The sequence below is a fragment of the Capra hircus genome, chromosome 3 (assembly GCF_001704415.2).
Source record: "Capra hircus breed San Clemente chromosome 3, ASM170441v1, whole genome shotgun sequence".
Lineage (NCBI taxonomy): Eukaryota > Metazoa > Chordata > Mammalia > Artiodactyla > Bovidae > Capra > Capra hircus.
Window position 1 is genome coordinate 2,396,208 of NC_030810.1, and position 19,192 is coordinate 2,415,399.

The 19,192-nt window shown below is 55.2% G+C and overlaps 1 protein-coding gene across 3 annotated transcripts in view; it reads left to right on the forward strand.

Annotated features, from left to right (window-relative positions):
• Positions 1-19,192, forward strand: part of HDAC4 (histone deacetylase 4) — a 293,330-nt gene that overhangs the window by 193,373 nt on the left and 80,765 nt on the right. For 2 of the 3 annotated variants that reach the window (XM_018040130.1, XM_018040141.1), the window contains exons 5-6: positions 3,373-3,523; positions 14,475-14,595. In XM_018040130.1, the coding sequence (XP_017895619.1) occupies positions 3,373-3,523; positions 14,475-14,595 (272 nt within the window). The remainder of the gene's footprint in view (positions 1-3,372; positions 3,524-14,474; positions 14,596-19,192) is intronic. The other variant, XM_018040136.1, reaches the window with a different exon arrangement.

Genomic DNA, 19,192 nt, shown 5'->3' on the forward strand with positions numbered 1-19,192 from the left:
AGCCTGCTGGACGATATGGCCTGGGAGCCCCGGGCCCTGGCGGGGGGCAGGTGCACTGCCGCCCGGGGGCCGTCTACACCCCTCCCCTGCCGCCCGGGGGCCGTCTACACCCCTCCCCTGCCGCCCGGGGGCCGTCTACACCGGCTCCCCTGCCACCCGGGGGCCGTCTACACTCTCTCTCCCCTGCCGCCCGGGGGCCGTCTACACTCTCTCTCCCCTGCCGCCCGGGGGCCGTCTACGCCGGCTCCCCTGCCGCCCGGGGGCCGTCTACACTCTCTCCCCTGCCGCCCGGGGGCCGTCTACGCCGGCTCCCCTGCCGCCCGGGGGCCGTCTACACCGGCTCCCCTGCCGCCCGGGGGCCGTCTACACTCTCTCCCCTGCCGCCCGGGGGCCGTCTACACTCTCTCTCCCCTGCCGCCCGGGGGCCGTCTACACCGGCTCCCCTGCCGCCCGGGGGCCGTCTACACTCTCTCTCCCCTGCCGCCCGGGGACCGTCTACGCCGGCTCCCCTGCCGCCCGGGGGCCGTCTACACTCGCTCCTCTGCGTGAGCCCCGTCCCGGCACCCTCTGTCCAGCGGCCGCCTCCCCCTCCCTCCCTCCCGCGCTGAGTCTGGGCTTCCTCACACCCACGCCTCTGCATTCTGCCTCCCGTGGTCCCGGCTGGGAAGGAGGGAGGTGGCAGGGCTTGTGGCTGGGGGCCCTGGGGGCCCTGGGGGCCCTGCTGTGTGTGCGGGCACCGCTGTGACCACAGGGGCGTGTGTGTGCGTCACAGCTGTGATCTGCCTGCCGGGGCTCTGTCCGGTCGGGGCTCAGCCATCCCTCCTTTTCCACAGCGGGCTGGCGAGGAGGTGTTGACTAGGGGCCCCAGCAGTGGCCACGGGGGTGTCCGCCCTGCTGCGTCTCACACGCTTGGTGGCTGACTTGGGGGGAAGCGTGCTTGTCCACGGAGAGTCCTGGGGCCTCGCAGGAGACAGACCGCGGCGCCCCCACCCGCCATGGGACAGGGAGAGGGCGAGACCCGCCCCAGCCGAAGGAGAGGGGTTGGGAGTGAGTCACGGCCGGGACACAAGCGCCCCCCGGGAAGGTGCTGTGGGCAGAGGCCTGCCCTGGGCGGGTGGCCAGGTTGGCAGGGGAGGCCCTTGGGGCTTCCCGAGGCCCCACGTGGCTGGTGGGAAGCTGAGGCTGTGCAGGGGTGGCCAAGCACTGGAGCGGGAAGGCGGGGGTGGGGCCGGACAGATGGCGGGAGCATGAGTCGGAGGGGCTGTCCAGTGGGAGCAGGCGGCTCTGGCCGCCAGCGGAGGACTTGGCTGGTTGATGTTCCAGGAAAACCTGTCAGGTGTCTGGGCTTGATCGTGTCTCTCCCACAGCCCCGTCAGTGCTGGCCCGCTTGTCCGTTCTTGCCCTTTCCAACGCGCTAAGTGAAAATGGGATTTGATGGCTGGTGAAGTTGAACATTGTTTCCCATTTATTTTTAACCACCCTTTTTGGTGACTGGTTTGATCTCCTTGCTGTCCAACGGACTCTGAAGAGTCGTCCCAAAACCACAGTTCAAACCAGTCCGTCGTAAAGGAAATCAGTCCTGAATGTTCATTGGAAGGACTGATGCTGAAGCTGAAGCTCCAGTATTTTGGCCACCTGATGGGAAGAACTGACTCGTTGGAAAAGACTCTGATGCTGGGAGGGATTGAAGGCAGGAAAAGAAGGGGCCGGCAGAGGATGAGATGGTTGGATGGTATCGCTGACTCAATCTACAAGTTTGAGCAAACTCTGGAAGACAGTGAAGGACAGAGAAGCCTGGCGTACTGCAGTCCATGGGGTCGAAGAGAATCGGACATGACTGAGCGACTGAACTCTTTCTGGTGAATCTCCTGGCCTTTTTTTTTGCTCACCTTTTTAGTAGCTGCTTATCATATTCGTATTAACATGAAACGGCCATCTGCATATAAAAGTTAGTCTGTGCACCGTAAGTGTGGCAAGGAGCTTTTCTCATTCACCTTTTGCATTTTAATTTTGTTGACAATATATATTGTGAAGGTAGCTTCTTACATTGTCAGTTACATCATTTTTGGAAATGTGATCTCACTTACACAGAACAGAACACGCACATCCTGAGTGTGTGTCCGTGGACAGTCATGAGTGTCTGTGTAGACGCTGCCTCCAGCGGACAGTGCATACCCCAGGCGGCTCCCCCGGCTTGTCCACTGCCTCACCCAAGAAGCAGCCTTCTCTGACTTCTATCTCCGTGTCTTGGGATTTCCTGCTCCAGAACTTTGTGTAACTAGAGTCTGCAGGTGGGCTCTTTTCTGTCCTGTTTCCACAGCCGACACGAGACCTGATCATTTTGCTTGCTTTATAGCCCATCCTTGTTTTCGCCAGTATGTCAGTTAATTCTTCCGCATCGCTGGGTGGGATTCTCATATAAGAACGCGCACTCCTGTCCCTGGGCTCACATCCGGAGGACGTCGGGGCTGTGTCAGGCAGGGCTGCTGTACGCACAGCGGCCACGCGCCGTCCTGCACAGGGCTTTGCCCAGAGGTGTTCCCGTGTCTGTTGAGTTAGTCCTGGGTGTGGGATGGCTAGGTCTCGGATGGGTGTGTGTTTAACTTTGTAAGAATGTGCCAGGCAGTTTTGCAAAGTGACCACGCTCTTTCGTGCTCTTTTGTGTCACTCTCGAAAAGGCATTCCAGTCGCTCAGTCGTGTCCAGCCCCGCAACCCTATGGACTATAGCACACCAGGCTTCCCTGTCCCCCACTATCTCCTGGAGCTTGCTCAAACTCATGTCCATTGAGTTGGTGACGCCATCTAACCATCGCATCCTCTGTTGTCCCCTTCTCCTCCTGCCTTCAATCTTCTCCAGCATCAGGGTCTTTTCTAATGAGTCAGCTGTTCAGGTGGCCTAAGTATTAGAGCTTCAGCATTAGTCCTTCCAATGAATATTCAAGATTGATCTCCTTTAGGATGGACTGGTTTGATTTCCTTGCAGTCCAAGGGACTCTCAAGAGTCTTCTCCAGCACCACAGTTCAAAAGCATCAATTCTTTGGTGCTCAGCCTTCCTTGTGGTCCAACTCTCACATCCGTACATGACTCCCGACTTCCTAGATTGCGTAAATCGTCATGTGTATTTTCTTCCAGGAGGTCAGTCGTTTTTATTTTCATTTACAGCCTTCAGCATGAAACGTGTAGGAGACGTCCCCGAGCAGCCCTGCTTCCTCCTTGGCGATGTGGGCCCTGCAGGGGGGAGCGAAGCCCGGGGGCCACACCGGCAGAGAGGGGACCCTGGCCCCCCGCCGCTCTTCTCGTGCGTGTCTGCCTCACTGTCCCTTCTGGGGCGAGGTTCTGACCGTCTGTGTCTGCTGCTTCCCACCCACAGCAACAGCAGGAGCTGCTGGCCATGAAGCACCAGCAGGAGCTGCTCGAGCACCAGCGGAAGCTGGAGCGGCATCGGCAGGAGCAGGAGCTGGAGAAGCAGCACCGGGAGCAGAAGCTGCAGCAGCTGAAGAACAAGGAGAAGGGCAAAGAGAGTGAGTGCGCGCCGGGCGGCGGCGGCGGGCGGCGGCGGGCGGCGGCGGGCGGGCGGCGGGCGGGCGGCGGCGGGCGGCGGCGGGCACCCTCCCCTCACCTGCCCCTCACCCGCGATCGCCTGGGACCCAGGCCCCAGAGCCAAGCCGCGTCAGGAGCCACCTCGCCCGTGTGTTTCTGGTCACCCCAGCTTTAGGGCTGGTCCCTGGCTCTGTCTTTACGCAGGGACTGCAGAGGGCGTCTGGCCCCACTTTTGGTTTGGCTTAAGCATTTACAGGAAAGTTTGCAGGCTCTTGGTGGACTTAGACGTGACTGAGACCCGGAAAGCATCATAGTGAGCTTCACCTATGAGTTCAGCCTCAACTTTTTCAAAGTTGCTTTGTCTGAGAGCGTTTCTGAGCGGCAGACGGTAGGATGGCCTGTCACCTAGGGGAGGCGTGATGACTCCTGGGTTGCACATTTTTGCCCTTTGGCCCCAGTGTTTGCTTTTCATCCTAGCTGTGCTTGTCTGAAGACCAGCAGAGTCCGTTTTCTTGCAAGAGTCGCCCAATTGATCGTAGACAGGAGACTCTTCCATGTGCTTGTCTCTGGAAATTAGGTAGACTTTCCCAGGCTCTGGTCCTTTCTCCCAAGACCTCAGAGCTCAGGTGCACGTGTGGGTGCCCTGTTAATCCTGCAAGTATGTCAGGCCGTGCACTTCTACCCATGTCAGGATTCGATGTCCTGACCAGATGGTGCTTTACTCGTCTCATTCTCACGAGTAAAACAAGTCTTTACACACTTTACCAATACATACTAACCTCCAAAAACCTCGAAGCTCCTTTATCCTCACCTGCTGAAAGTGGTTGGGTTCCCCCAGTGGCTCAGCGGGTACAGAATCCACCTGGAGGAGACGCAGGTGACGTTGGTTTGATTCCTGGGTGGGGAAAATCCCCTAGAGGAGGGCATGGCAACCCACTCCAGTGTGGACAAAGGAGCCCGACGGGCTATAGTCCAAAGGGCTGCAAAGAGTCAGACATGACTCAGCGACTCTGCACACGGGCACACACTGAAAGTGGTTAGCCATCTATACCAGTCATTTTAACAAGCTTTAAAGTTTATATACATAGTTTATATACACACAGATACAGCATAACATGTCTTGAAGATTCTTGTAAAGTCTGTTATTTGAAATTGTTTTAAAAGTCTTCTTACTGGTGTGTGTTGTACATAAAGAATAGTGCACAGACTTCCGTGTGCAGGGAATTACCCACAAGTACACCTCACTGAGCAGCCACCCCCAGCACAGCACCTGTGACCAGTTCAGGAGAAGCCGCCCCGCCCCTCGGCCCTGCAGCTCCGACACACAGCACCGCTTTTGAAGCTGATGTCAGTGGACTCACTAACACGTAGGCTTTTGTATTTTTCTCCTTTCACCCCACACTATGCGTGTGGTGTCTGCCATGTCCTTGTGTAGCAGGAGGGCTTCACTTCCTGCTGAGGTCCCCGCAGCTGTGTCCATCCACTCGAGAGTCGGTGGATGTTTGGGCTGTCCCTGGGCTCTTACAAACGCTGCTGCTCCATACGCTTTTGGCCACGTCTTGTGGAGCAGGTCAGCTTCCACAGGTGAGGCCAGTCTCCAGAGGGGCTGGACCGCTCATCACCCCCATCAGTGACATCACAGAAGTCCTATAGCTCTGCATCCCTGCCGTGACTTTAAATCTCAGCTCCGAGCAGCAGCCCCTTGGCTTCATCTGCTTCCTCTGGTCATAGCGGGACTCAGCGTCTTCTCCTGGGCTCCTGCTCATGGGGATGTCCCGTCCAGTGGGGTCCTTGTTCCAGTCTCTTGCCCGTTCTCTGGTCGGTCATGGGTGTTGCGAGGGTCTTCCTTCACCTGCCCTGTCCCTCTCCTGGTGGTGCCTTTGAAACCACAGAAGTCTCAGCTCTAATGCAGCCTAAATTACACTGGTCTTTTCTAAATTAAAATGGAATCTAATCTGTATTATTATGCCTATATTATTTTGTACATTTTTGTAAATAATTTCTTTCATAAAGCATATTATTTTTCCTCAAAGGATATAACTAATGTAGTCTCTTCATATTCAATTTATGTCTGTTTATTTGCACGTTCTTAGTCATTGTTTTTATACACAAAATTAACAGCTTTTCCAGTCAGTTACTACAGCATTCACTCTTGAAATAATAAATGTATTTTAAGCATATTTGCACTTTCACTGTCCAATAGAATTTCAGTGTAAAAAGCAGGTCAGCAGAGTTTGTTTCCCACATGAAGTCTAGCTTGTGTGCCAGTATTTGAAAGGAATCGGTAAATCCGAGTGGGATAGCTCATTACAGCTCAGCGATGAGGCGGGTGACGACAAACAGACTCACTGGGAGCCCGCAGCCAAGACTTCATACATGAGGGTGGAAGGTTGGCGGGAGAAGTGGGTTTGCAGGCGTGGCCGGCCACCTGCACCTTGTTCTGTGAATTCAGATCGTGGCCCTGCTGTGGGCGGCTGTGCCAGATGCACCCATCACACGTGGTCCCCACTTCCCTGCCCTCTGCTTCCCATGACCCCCATCTGCCACCTGCCAGGCTGGTCCACACCAACAGGCTCAACCACCCCCGGAAGCTGGTCTACACCACAGGCCACTCACCACCACCCGTGCTGAGGGTATGGCTGGGCGCTGATCACACCTGAGCCTGCAGCGCTGATGTCACGAACCACCAGCACACAGGCTGTCATGACGGACTTACCTGGGGCGGAGGATGGGCGCCAGCTTTCATTGCTAATACTCCCGGGATGACTGTAAGGTGCAGTGGAGACTGCGAACCGGGGTTGGGGTGGTTGCCCTCGCTCTGAGTTAGGGGCCTGAGGATCCTGGAGGCTCCGTGGCCTCCCACTGTGTGCACCGCGTGGGGGCTGCCTTCCATAGACCCCGCCCCACAGACAACAGCATGTGGTCCCACAGGTGCCCTGTGAGGCGCTTTGCTGTGGGACAGTAGGCATGTGGCACCCAGAGCCCGCTGAGTTGCCCATGTGGTCCCCGAGGGCACCTGCTCTGGCCCCGCCCCCTCTTCTGCCCCGCCCCCTCTGCTCCCGCCCAGCCCGCTCCCCGCCCCATAACCTGCCCTACCCCTCTCCTGCCCCGCCCTTTGCTCCAGCACCACCCTCTGCTCCCTGCCCCGCCCGTCTCCCGCCCCGCCCCCTCTCCTGCCCCGCCCTCTACTCCCACACCACCCTCTGCTCCTGCCCCGCCCCCTCTCCCACCCCGCCCTCTACTGCTGACCCGCCCTCTGCTCCTGCCCCGCCCCTCCACTCCAGCCCAGCCCACTCCTTGCTCCATAACCTGCCCTACCCCTCTCCTGCCCCGCCCTTTGCTCCAGCACCGCCCTCTACTCCCATCCCAGCCTCTACTCCCACACCACCCTCTCCTCCCATCCCACCCTCTACTCTCGTCCCACCCCTCTCCCGCACCACCCTCTGCTCCCTGCCCCGCCCTCTGTTCCTGCCCCACCCCCTCTCCTGCCCCACCCCCTCTCCTGCCCCACCCCCTCTCCTGCCCCGCCCTCTGCTCCTGCCCCGCCCCCTTTCCTGCCCTGCCCCCTTTCCTGCTCCTGCCAGCTCCTCGCTGTGATCCTACAGGGGCTCTTCTTTGCAGTGATGGTAGGTTGTTCTTTGAGGAACGAGGGCTAGGTGGTGAGGGTCAGCAAGTCTGTGCGCCCGGCTCACCAGCAAGCCCAGGGACTCACCAGGTCGCTCAAAGGCAGCTTGGTCTACAGTGCTTCCTCCCGGTCTGCCAGAAACTTCCAATAAAAATAACATCTCAGGCCTCACAAAATATGAAAAGATTTGACTTCTGAAAACAGCTTCAATCTGTTCAAAGTCAAAAACAATTTCTTCTGCCTGCCGGGCAGCCCCTTGACAGGCTGTAGGAATGTTCTTTGCTCCCCTCCAGGCTCATCGCAGCAGCAGCCCCAGCGATTCAGCTCGTGGGTTTGGGTGGTCGGGTTTATTATTAATAAGGGACTGTGTACAGTGGGTACTTGGCATGCTTGCATCGGCCCTGCAGCTCTCCGAGTGTGGTCTTGAGAGAAGGCCGGCTTGGCAGGCCGCATGTTGGGCGCTGCTCGGGCCTCACCTATGAAGGAGATTCTTGTTTGTGTGGCTCACGGAGGCCCTGGCGTTAGCATCTCCAGTTTGTAAGCGTTTGAAACTGTAGTGCAGAGCTTCTGTTGTGTCGTTTCTTGGGGTTCTTTAAAAGATGGATTTCTTTTTGAATGTTTCATTGGAAGGTTTGTTACCTTTAACATCCACGGTGCTGTTAGATTATTCTGCAGCTTTCCTGGTTGATGCCAGTTAATGCTGTTGATTTGGTAAAACAGTGACTTCTTAGAGTTGATGGCAGTTTTCATCTTAGTCAGCATGAACACATGCTCTTTCATCTGTTTTATTTAATAGAACCATGTTTAAGACTCTAAGGTACACTGTCTTTAAATTCATTTAAAAACAAAAAGCTCAACAGAAGACCTGTCTTTGTCCTCTGGACAGTTTGGAACTAACACAAGTGCATATTTTTCTCTGGTCGTTACAACCACAGCCTGGGGGGCGGGGGGAAGGCGCCCTCACTTGGAGAAGTTGTTAGCTTTGCCTAAAAATGACTCAAAAGGGTGGAGATAGGGACTTCCCTAGTGGCTAGGTCCAGTGGCTAAGACTCCCCATGCCCAATGCAGAGGGCCTGGGTTCAATCCCAGGTCAGGAAACTAGATCCCACATGCCACAACTAAGACCAAATAAATAAAATTTTAAAAATATGAAAAAAGTGTAAAAGGGAAAAAAAAAAGATGGAGCTAGAAGATGGGACACCAGCCCGCGAGAGTCATTCTTTGTCCCGTTTGTAGGGTGATCACTCCTTCCCCAGGCGCTAACCTGGGAGACATGTCTGGTGGCACCTGCTTCAGGGACCATTGAGCCCCTGGCCTCTGCCCCCAGCAGGTGGGCCCCACCCAGAGCCCCTTCCCTGCCTGGGTTTCCTTGAAAGCTTGTCCTCTGACTACCCCGACACCCCCCGGGGCAGAAGGCTGCCTGTGTCTTGCTTACCTCTGTCCCCGCCAGCTAGTTCACTGCTGGCACATAGTATATTCCCTGTAAGGCTGTCAGATGAATGAGTGATCGTCAGCAGAAATAAATTTAAGTAAAAAAATTCAAAACATGTGGACTCATTTGCTGAAGGTGTTTTGTCACTGCTGGAGCCTTCACTTAAGGTGGAGAAGTCTTTTGAGAGGCGAGGGCGTGTGTAGCTAGAGGACGAGGAGCAGAGCCAGCATCGTCTGCTCTGAGTTCTCTACTGTCAGGGAAACTGCCAGGTCTTTTTTATGGGGGAGGAAGTCAGGGTTTGGGGACTTGCATTTGTTTCCCTCTGTCTCCATGAGAGCCCAGCAGGGTGCCCGCGCCCACCCTGGAGCTGGACAAGGGCCTCGTGTGTCTGCGGCGGCCCAGGGCCCGTCAGATGTACCTCCTGCTGTGAGGACCCCGCAGGCGGCTCAGGGAGCAGGAATACCATCTGTGCCCCGGCCTGGTGGGCGCCTCCGAGGTCCCTCAGTGCCCCCAGGGTGGCCGTCTCCCTGGACGGCACAGGCGCCTCTGCCCGCGTCTGGGCCCTGCTGCCCAGCCTGGCACTGTGTTTATCATGGGTGTGTCCTCTCTGCTGGCACCGGACATCTGTTCTTGTTGCTCCTCAGAGCTCAGGAGCCCATGGTGTGAGCCTGGGTTGTGGCTAAGCGGGGAGGCCAGCACTTCCCCAGAGTGGCCCGTGCTGTGCACTCTGCAGGGGCAAGTGCGTCCGTGTTCACAGGGCTCCCTGGGCAAGTTGGGCCAGCTGACACCCAGGGAGTGGGGTCCTGTGCCCCGAGGACCCTGCTTCTCATCTGCTTGGTTTACTCCTTCGGGCCCTTTGGACGGACCTGAGGGTCAGCTCCTTGGACAGGCCCTCTGGTCGTCCTGCTGCCTGTCCTCCCAGTGGACTTCGCCCCAGCCCAGCGCTGCAGCCAGGCACCAAGCCCCTCCCTGGGCCCCCGTTTCTCCTGGCCCCGCCCCGGTGGGGGTGTCCTGCAGGACCTTGTGTCCTGCTGTGGTCTACCATTTGCATTCTGTCGAGTGTCCACCTGGGGCTAAGAGGCCATCCGGAATGCCAGGGGGCTGCGTGTTGGGCACCTGATATGCAGATTTCGGCATTTCTGTGCGTGGGATTTTTCAGACCAGACAGACACAGACAGGCTGAAAGTGTTCCGAACGGTCCGAGCCCAGCCCTGGCTGCATTTGGAGGGAGCCCAGGGAGCCTTGCTCGAAAGCGGAGGTGTGATCTTACACCTCCGGTCACTTCCCACCACCGGGTCACATCACCATTCCCTGGCCTTTCGTGCTGGTCTCGCTGGGTCTGTAACGCGGTCTGGGCTGCTCTGCCAGGCAGCTGGCTCACCCACTTGCCCTTCACACATGGAGCCTGGGCGAGCCTCGCTGCTCCAGCGATGGTGGGTTGTCTCCTGGGACACCAAGAAGGCCTGAGGCAAAAGCCCCGAAACCCCAGTGGACTGTTCGCCGTGCACTCAGTGTCTGGCACTTTCCTTGTGCCTTCCTGGTGGGTCTCGTTCAGGTCCTGCTGCAGCGTGGACCGTTCTGTGCGCAGGGGGTTCGTTCTGCCTGACCCTCATCCACGGCACCCTGAAATCTGTCGTGAAATGGCCTCAGTGGAGTGCTGCCTTTAACGTGAACCTATTTATGAAAACTCAACACAAGAAAAACAAGGATACAATGAAACTGATTATTTTCCCGAACCAGTGCAAAGATCAATTTCAAAACTTCCAGGAAATCGGAAAAAAAAAAAAAAATCACAATGAGAAAACTAGAATAGACTCCATAAAAACAAGCTCTGGAACATTTGAGTTAGGAAAAATCAAGCCTTTTCTTTCCAGTGTTGGGAAAGCGCAGCTCTTTGGTCTCACGCTTTTCCTTTGGTCTTGCGTACACTCCGGTCCCGCAGAGGACTTCACTCCTGACACTGCTGGTCACCAGGCACGTGGAGGATTTCCCCACAAGAGGCAATTCCTGCAGCACTGGGTGGGGCGGCCTGCAATTTAGCTCAGTTCTGATACTATCTCCCCAGAGGAAGCATCAGATCTCACAGTCTAAGGGATGAGTCAAACAAAATGAGGGACTCCCCTGCTGGTCCAGTGGATAGGAATCTGCCCTGCCAGTGCAGGGGACACAGGTCTGGAAAGAGTGCACATGCCCCAGAGCCGCTGAGCCCGTGGGCCACGACCACCGAGCCTGCGCTTGGCCGCAAGTGAAGCCGCCGCAGTGTGAAGCCCCGCAGCACGACTGGAGAGCAGCCCCCGCTTGCCGCAGCTAGACGCAGCCCACGGGCAGCGCCCAGGACCCAGCACGGCCAACGAGAGAATAACGAAGCCGAGTGCTTCAAAAAGATGAGCCGCCCAGGAACAGGTACACAGGTGCTGTGGAAAAGCTCCGAGTGCAGAAGCCCCTGGTATGTGGAGTTGGGCCTCCCCTCCTGGTGTGGATGTGCTCACCAACCTGGACACCCTCCGAACCCCTACAGTTGGGGTTTTCGGAGGCTTCCTCACGTGAGCGTGATCAGTTACCAGCTCCACCTCCATCGAGCCCCTCTCCTCTCTGGAGGATTCAGGTGGAGCTGAGAACTGCGAGCTTCTCCTGAGGCTTGTCTTGCTGGTGGCCCTCCCCCCACCAGAAGGCCCCCCAGAGTCACCCCATTAAAGCTCAGGGCACTCCTCATGCTCCCGTCACTCAGAAGTGACAGGGTCTCGGGAGCTCTGTGCCAGGCACTGAGGGCAGACAGGCATTTGCTGCCACCTCACAGCATCAGAATATAAGCCACACTTTAAAGAGAAACAAGAGACCGAGGCCAACCTCGTGTGAACCGCAGAGTGTGGAGCTGGGAGCCAGGGGTCTGATGAGACTGGACATCAGAATGACTTCGCCGGGACTGCCCATCCTGAGTCCCCCTGGACCACGTGATGATGTTAACACCTACTTACAGCATTAATCACTCCAAAATCACTGCAGATGGTGCCTGCAGCCATGAAATTAAAAGACGCTTGCTCCTTGGGAGGAAAGCTATGAGCAACCTAGAAAGCATACTAAAAAGCAGAGACATTACTTTGCCGACAAAGGTCCATCTAGTTAAAGCTATGGTTTTTCCAGTGGTCATGTATGGATGTGAAAGTTGGACCATAAAGAAGGCTGACTGCTGAAGAATTGCTGCTTTTGAACTGTGGTGTTGGGGAAGACTCTTGAGAGTCCCTTGGACTGCAAGGAGATTCAACCAGTCAATCCTAAAGGAAACAAATCCTGAATATTCATGGGAAGGACTGATGCTGAAGCTGAAGCTCTGATGCTTTGGCCACCTGAAGTGAAGAACTGACTCCTTGGTAAAGACCCTGATGCTGAGAAAGATTGAAGGCGGGAGGAGAAGGGGACGACAGAGGATGAGATGGTTGGATGGCATCACTGACTCAATGGACATGAGTTTGAGTGAACTCCAGGAGTTGGTGACACACAGGGAGGCCTTGCGTGCTGCGGTCCATGGGGTCGCACAGAGTCGGACACTGAACTGAGCAACTGAACTGAACTGAACAGCATTAGTGATGAGGTTTAAACATGCCTTAACGTGTGATGGCTGACAATAAGTGTATTACTGCAAAAAAAAAAAAAAAGTCACGCTAAAGGACACAAATGTTAACTGTTCACACAGACCCGCAGCACCACCACTACACACACCGCGGGAAGCCTCTGAGAAAACCGAGCCGAGAGCATCACTGAAGAGCATCACTAGAGAGAAACACCAGGGCATCCTGGTGGCCATCAAGGGCCTGGCAGTGAGACTCGGTCTTCTCATTTGCAGCAAGTGGCACTCCTGAGTACTGTTATAAAGGGTCAGGGTACTCTCAAATACTGTTTTAGAGATGCTGGGTCAGGCAGTACTCATAAGTGCTAGTAGACAAGATTGAGTGGTACTTCAGAATCCTGACACACAAGGATCAGGTGGTACTCTTCAGCACTCTTATAGAGACATGGGGTCGAGTGGTACACATGAGTACTAATCAACAAGGCCAAGTGGTATTCCTGAGTATTGATAGATAAGGATCAGTTGGTACTGCCTAGTATTGATGGATACTCAAGGTCAGGTGGCACTCTTGAGTACTGAATGAGACTCAGAGTTAGGTGAGACCCCCAAGTACTGGTAGAAAAGGGTCAAATGGTACTCCCTGAGTACTGTACAGATGCAAGGTCAGGTGGTACTCCCAAGTACTGATCGAGACAAGGGTCACGTGTACTCTGAGTACTGATGGATACTCAAGGTCAGGGGGTACTCCTCAGTACTGATATAGATAGAAGCAAAGATTAGGTGGTACCCGGGAGTACTGATGGAGACACACGGTCAGGTGGTACTCCCAAGTACTGATCGAGACAAGGGTCACATGGTACTCTGAGTACTGATGGATATGCAAGGTCAGGGGGTACTCCCAGCTCCTGAAAGAGGCACAAGGTGAGGTAGTACTCCTGAGTGCTGATAGAGAGTAAGAGTCAGGTGGTACTCTTGAGTACTATTATAGACAGAAACACGGGTTAGTTGGTACTCTCAAGTACTGATAGGGAAACGTTGGCTCCCAGTCTGTGGCCAGTGGGTGGCATGTGGTGGTCATTGTATAGAGACATTTTGGAAAACAGCTTAGATTCTTCAAGGGTTATAATGTTGTTTTGTTGTTCACAGCTGCTTTGCTCATCCCTTCTGTGGGAATAATCCTACATGTGGGGGATGATAAGTGTTAGTTGCTCAGTCACGTCCGACTCTTTGTGACCCGTGAACTGTAGCCTGACAGCCTCTGTCCATGGGATTCTCCATAAAGAAGACTGGAGTGGGTTGCCCCTTCCTTCTCCAGGGGATCTTCCTGACCCAGGGATTGAACCCGCGTCTATCCTAGCCCTGCAGGCAGTCTTTACTGTCTGAGCCACTGGGGAAGGCGGTGGGTGGGTGATATTCACTCGTAAATGTTGGCCAACATCGTTTCTAACAAAAACAACGAAAGGGAATGTCTGAAACCGTCTCCCAATCCGGAACGGGTTTTCTGAAGTGGGCTTTGCTCACCTCGTGAGGCCTTTTCCCACCATTGCAAATGCTGTTTGGATACTGGGACAACAGGGACGACACTGTGTCTCTGATGGACAGATCCCATGTGCCCTGGTGCCTCACTGCAGCTCTGAGGAGCACAGATCAGATGCCAGCGGCCCCTGAGACAGGGCGGTGGCTTTGGCCTTTATTAGTGTCTTTTCTCCGATTTGCTGGTTTTCTTTAACAGGGCTGTGAACAACCGCCACCACCACCAGAAAAGCACAAAACACAAGATTTCAGCTTTAGTCCCACTTGGTGAAACACGCCTTACCTCAGGAGGTAGCTGTAGGCTAGAAAGAGCAGGACTGTCCCTCTGGCACGCCTGGCCAGGGCCACATCGCTGTCATCACTCTCGTCCCTGTCTAGACACGGTTCTTCAGTTGGCACAAAACCTCTTCTGAGGCTCGGCCTCGCTTTGCTGCCATGAGAAAGAAACCACACAGCTGCACTCCTAACTCAGGCCCTCCTCTTATGGAAGACCATTAGAACTTCCTTCCGCAGGGGATTTATGTTAGGTAGCGCTCAGTCTTTGTGCTGATTCCGTCTGCACTTTAAATGAAATGCAGTTGTGTGAAATGTTCCTGGGAAGAAGCTCTCTCCCTTCAACCCCGATCCCCCTCTTTCCCATGAGATGCTCTCTGGTGTCGGTGGCATCCTGAGTGGGGACCACCCCTGCCCATCACTGTCCTGCCTTTTCCGGCATGCAATGCAGGGGGCCCTGGGCTGGAGCCCGCAGTCACTCGCCCCCGCTCTCTCCCGCGCCAGGCGCCGTGGCCAGCACGGAAGTGAAGATGAAGCTGCAGGAGTTTGTCCTCAATAAGAAGAAGGCCCTGGCTCATCGGAACCTGAACCACTGCATGTCCAGCGACCCTCGCTACTGGTACGGGTACGTGGAGGGCCCCGGGCACACGGGGCCCATGGGAGACCAGAGGGGCGCTCGGTTCTCCCCCTGGGAGGGCGTGGAATTAGATGCTCCCTGAGCCAGCAGCAGACGTGGTCAGACCCGAGTGGTCCAGTGGTCAGGGCACATGGCTGTTGTCCAGATGCAGAGAGGGCTGCTCTTTAAGCAAACATTAAAGGGCAACTCGTGGGGCGGTGTCTGACCATATTCTTGGCTTCTCATGCAATTTTTGGCCACAAAAGGCACCTGTGAAACCGGAACTCTGGTCTAAACCGTCCATATGCACCTACTGAATTTCTGCCCAACATGTTATTGATTACTGGTCAAGTCAAAAGCACCTGTGGTCTTTTTATTGTTTTTATACTAAGAACCCTCCCAGAGCCTGCGTAACTGACAGAGACCACAAACTGCCTGTTAGTGCTCAGAGGCCGACGAGCCTGGCAAAGAGGACTTGAACTTGGTGGCGGGATTGCTTGTGTTGGGTCTTTCCTCTGGGCCCACGTGTGGCTCTGAGGGGCTGGCCACCGACCCAGGCCAAGCTGGAAGTGCAGTGACGAAGTTCTGTGGCTTCAGACCATAGTCCAGGGTGCCCCACGGGTTTTTTCTGCTTTGATATCGTTTGCTTCTCCTTTCAAGGGTGATTCTGTCCTGGAAGAAGCCTCATCGGCAGCTTTTTTAGATAAAACGGGATTATCATTCATTCATGGAGGGAAAGCATAGCTCTTCCTGGAGCCCCGAGATGGACAGCAGTCTTGCTAACATGCTGCCAGATCACATAGAAATGAACGCGTTTGTTTCAGTAGATTTGGCCTAAAGGACGTTTGGTTCTGAAGCCAGCTCCGCTCTGAGTGTCGGCAGCCCCCACAACACACAACCGCTCCGGCTGCACCCACACCCGCCGGCTGCGGGCTCAGCAGCGCCACCACCCGCCCACAGCCGCGACGGCAGCGGCTGCCTCGAAGAGCCGCCCATGGCGCCCACGTGCCCCAAGCGCTGGACACTGGGGCCCGGGGGCAGTCCTGGGGCCGTGCTCCTGGGGCCCCCACTACGTGGCGGCACTGATCCGTCATCTCCCCGCTAGTGACCACCCCCTGGGTTTTGTGCTGGGAAGGCTCTGTTGTCCTCCTTTGTAGAGGGGGCTACCAGGCAAATACCCTGCACTGTGGTAGGTTGGGCAGGGCAGGAGGAGAAGCTGGGTGGGGTTGGGGGGGTCCAGGACCCCAGGGAGTAGCCTGTCGGGTAAAGGTGGGCAGTGCTCCTGGACCCTCCCTTGGGAGGGGTGATGTGATCTGCAGGCCAGGAAGCTTTTCAGCAGAGGCCCTGTTCTGAGAGCAGCAGGGGTCTTCAGGAGCAGTACTAAGAAGGCGGTGGGCCCAGAGGAGGTTGTGGTGGGAGGAGGGTCATGGTTGACCATGCCAGAGTCAGTGGATGATGGCCACAGGGATGCAAAGGGAAGATTGGGGTGTCAGGACCCCCGTGAGTGGAGAGGTGGGGCGTCCAGTCTCCAGGAATAGATGCCATGATGATGTACTTGCATGTGAAGAGGAGGACAGAGTCCATGGGCTGGGAGCTTGCATCACCTCAGTGCTGGGGGCTGCTGGGGAGGGGGGTCAGCAAGCAGCGCCTGGGAACTGGAAGGGGGAGGCGGGGGCACGCAGGCTGGGCCTGGGGGCAGGGTCGCAAAGGGTTGGATATGGCTCCCTGGCGGGCAGGGTGGCCCAGATTCGGAGGAGGCTTGCTTGCCCCGGTCCAGGGCTTGGTGGGGCAATCCCTCTTTCCTGCTGCAGTGGGGGAAGGCCTCACCTCGGTGGCGTCAGAGGGAGTGGGCCTGCCTGCCTTGGACGTGGGGGGCTTCTTGATTTGTCACACAAGCCAAACCAAATCGTGGGTCATGTTCACTTGCTGCATGATGGCAAGGTGGGGAAACCCATCTCTATAGAGAAAAACCTCACCTGGACTCCAGCTTCACTCCACCCGTGTGGTCAGCTCAGGTGTCATGGACCTGAACATAAAAGCTGCATTGTTAAGACTTCCAGAAGAAAATGTAGAAGAAAGTTTTCATGACGTTGGTGAAGAGGTAAGCAAGGAGATCTTTGAACACCAAAATCATCAACTATAAACCAAAAATGTAAACTTAATCAAAACTTAATACTTTCATCCTTTGAAAGGCACCTTTAAGAAAATAAAAAGGCAAGGCACAGACAGAAACAAAATATTCACAATGAATGTGAGCAGCCGAGCCCTTGATCCAAAATACATAAGGAAGTGCTACAACTCAAAGAGCTTCCCTGGCGGCTCAGATGGTAGAGAATCTGCCTGCAATGCAGGAGACCCAGGTTCGATCCCTGGGTTGGGAAGATCCCCTGAAGGGAATGGCAACCCATTCCAGTATTCTTGCCTGGAAAATTCCATGGACAGAGGAGCACGGCAGGCTACAGTCCTTGGGAGCACAAAGAGTCAGACACGACTGAGCAAGTAACACTTCACTTCACAACTCAATAACAAAAAGACAAGCACCCTACTGAAAAAATATAGGCAAAAGACATGAGCCAATACCTCACAATGAGTTTGAGCAAGCTCCAGGAGTTGGCGATGGACAGGGAAGCCTGGCGTGCTGCAGTCCATGGTGTCGCAAAGAGCTGGACACGACCGAGTGACTGAACTGATTACCTCACAAAATAAGATGCAAATGGTCAGTAATTTCACGAAGATCATTAGTCACCCCGGAAATGCAGTGCACAGCGGGACGCCCCCTCACACACAGGAACGGCTGGAACTGAGCAGACGCAGTGCCAGCTTTCCAGGTGGCTCAGCCGTACAGAGTCCACCTGCCAGGAAATGCAGGAGATACAGGTTCTGTCCCTGGGTCTGGAAGACTCCCATGGAGGAGGGAATGGCAACCCACTCCAGTATTCTCGCCTATATGCCCACTCCGTGACCCGTGACCCATTCTCCTAGGTGTGTCCCTAAGAGCAGGTGAGGCCTTCCGTCCGGGCAGTGACTTGTGTTCTGATGGTCACAGCAATTCTGCTGACTGTCTCCAAAGCATGGGAGTAGCTGAGTGTCCGCCAGCAGGTGATGGCAACACGGGCACCTGCTTTTGCATCTGCTCAGCAAGGCCTGGGGCGGCCTGCCCATGCCCAGAAACATCAGGCTTTGGAGAAGACGCAGAGTCTGTGCCTTCAGATGCCATTCGCGTGTATGTGGCCCTAGAGTCGGCGCAGCCAGTCTGCAGGGACAGGAAGCCGAGTGGCAGAGGCCTGGGCGGGGGCAGAGGGCCTCCCCCTGGAGGCGGCTGTTCTCTGTGCTTCACTGGCATGGCTCTGCGGTGGACCTGGGTCGTGACCCCCAGTTTCAGGCGCGCCGGAGGAGACCGTGCTGCCTGCCACGGTAGCCGCCAGCCTCGTGGGCTCCGGGGCCTCGGAATGGACTGTTCAGATGGACACAAGCTGTGGACGTCAGACACGCCGGATGTGAGGGACATGGGGACCGTCTCCTTAGTACTTTTTAGTCGCACTGATAGGATCTGGGGTGTATTGGATTAAGAACACTGAACGTGATTCCACTGCTTTCTTTTTGTTCCTGCTCACGTGGCCAAGAGAATTTTAAATTGCACACGCAGCCTGTATTACTTCTGTTGGACAGTGCTGGTGTGAGCGATTACAAATGTTATTCACCTGCATAAACCTGAGGTCATGGGAAAGGCCAGTTGTTGGTAGAATTTAGTTAAATGGCTAAATTTACTAAATTACTTGGTAAATGGCTGAGTTTGTGTTCGGCTTTGTTCCATATCATGGTCAGAGCAATGTTTAGAAAGAAAAAGCAGGCGTGTTTGTCTTCCATCTTCTTCACTGAGGACCGATGGTCTTTAAGACACGGTGCCCCTTCCGTCAGCCAGGATCACAGCAGAGCTACTCCAGGCGCTTCCTCCCAGCTGGGAGGGCAGGTCGAACACCTGGACAGTGATTCTGGTTGGAGCTGAGTTAGAAGAGCAGCGCCTCACGTTCTGCCCCCGGGGTACAAGGGGTGTGTGTGGTATGTGTATGAGGTGTATCTGTGTGTGTAGTGTGTGTGTGTGTGTGTGTGGTATGTGTATGAGGTGTATCTATGTGTATAGTGTGTGTGTCTATGTGGTGTGTGTGCGTGGTCTGTCTGTGTGTTTGTGTCTATGTGAGTGTGTGGTATACGTGTGTGGTCTGTGTGGTGTGTCTATGTAGTGTGTGTGTGTCTGTGTGTGTCTGTGTGTGGTATGTGCGTTTGTGTGTGTGTGGTGTGTGGGTATAGTGTGTGTGCGTGTCTGTGTGTGTGGTATGTGTAGGAGGTGTATCTGTGTATCGTGTGTGTGTGGTATGTGTGTCTGTGTGTGTGTGTCTGTGTGTTTGTGTCTGTGTGTGTGGTGTGTGTGTGTGGTATGTGTATGAGGTGTATCTGTATAGTGTGTGTGTGTCTGTGTGTATGTGTGTGGTCTGTGTGTGTCTGTGTGTGTGTGGAATATGTATGAGGTGTATCTGTGTGTATAGTGTGTGTGTGGTGTGTATGTGTGTGTAGTGTGTGTGTCTGTGTGGTGTGTGTATCTGTGTGT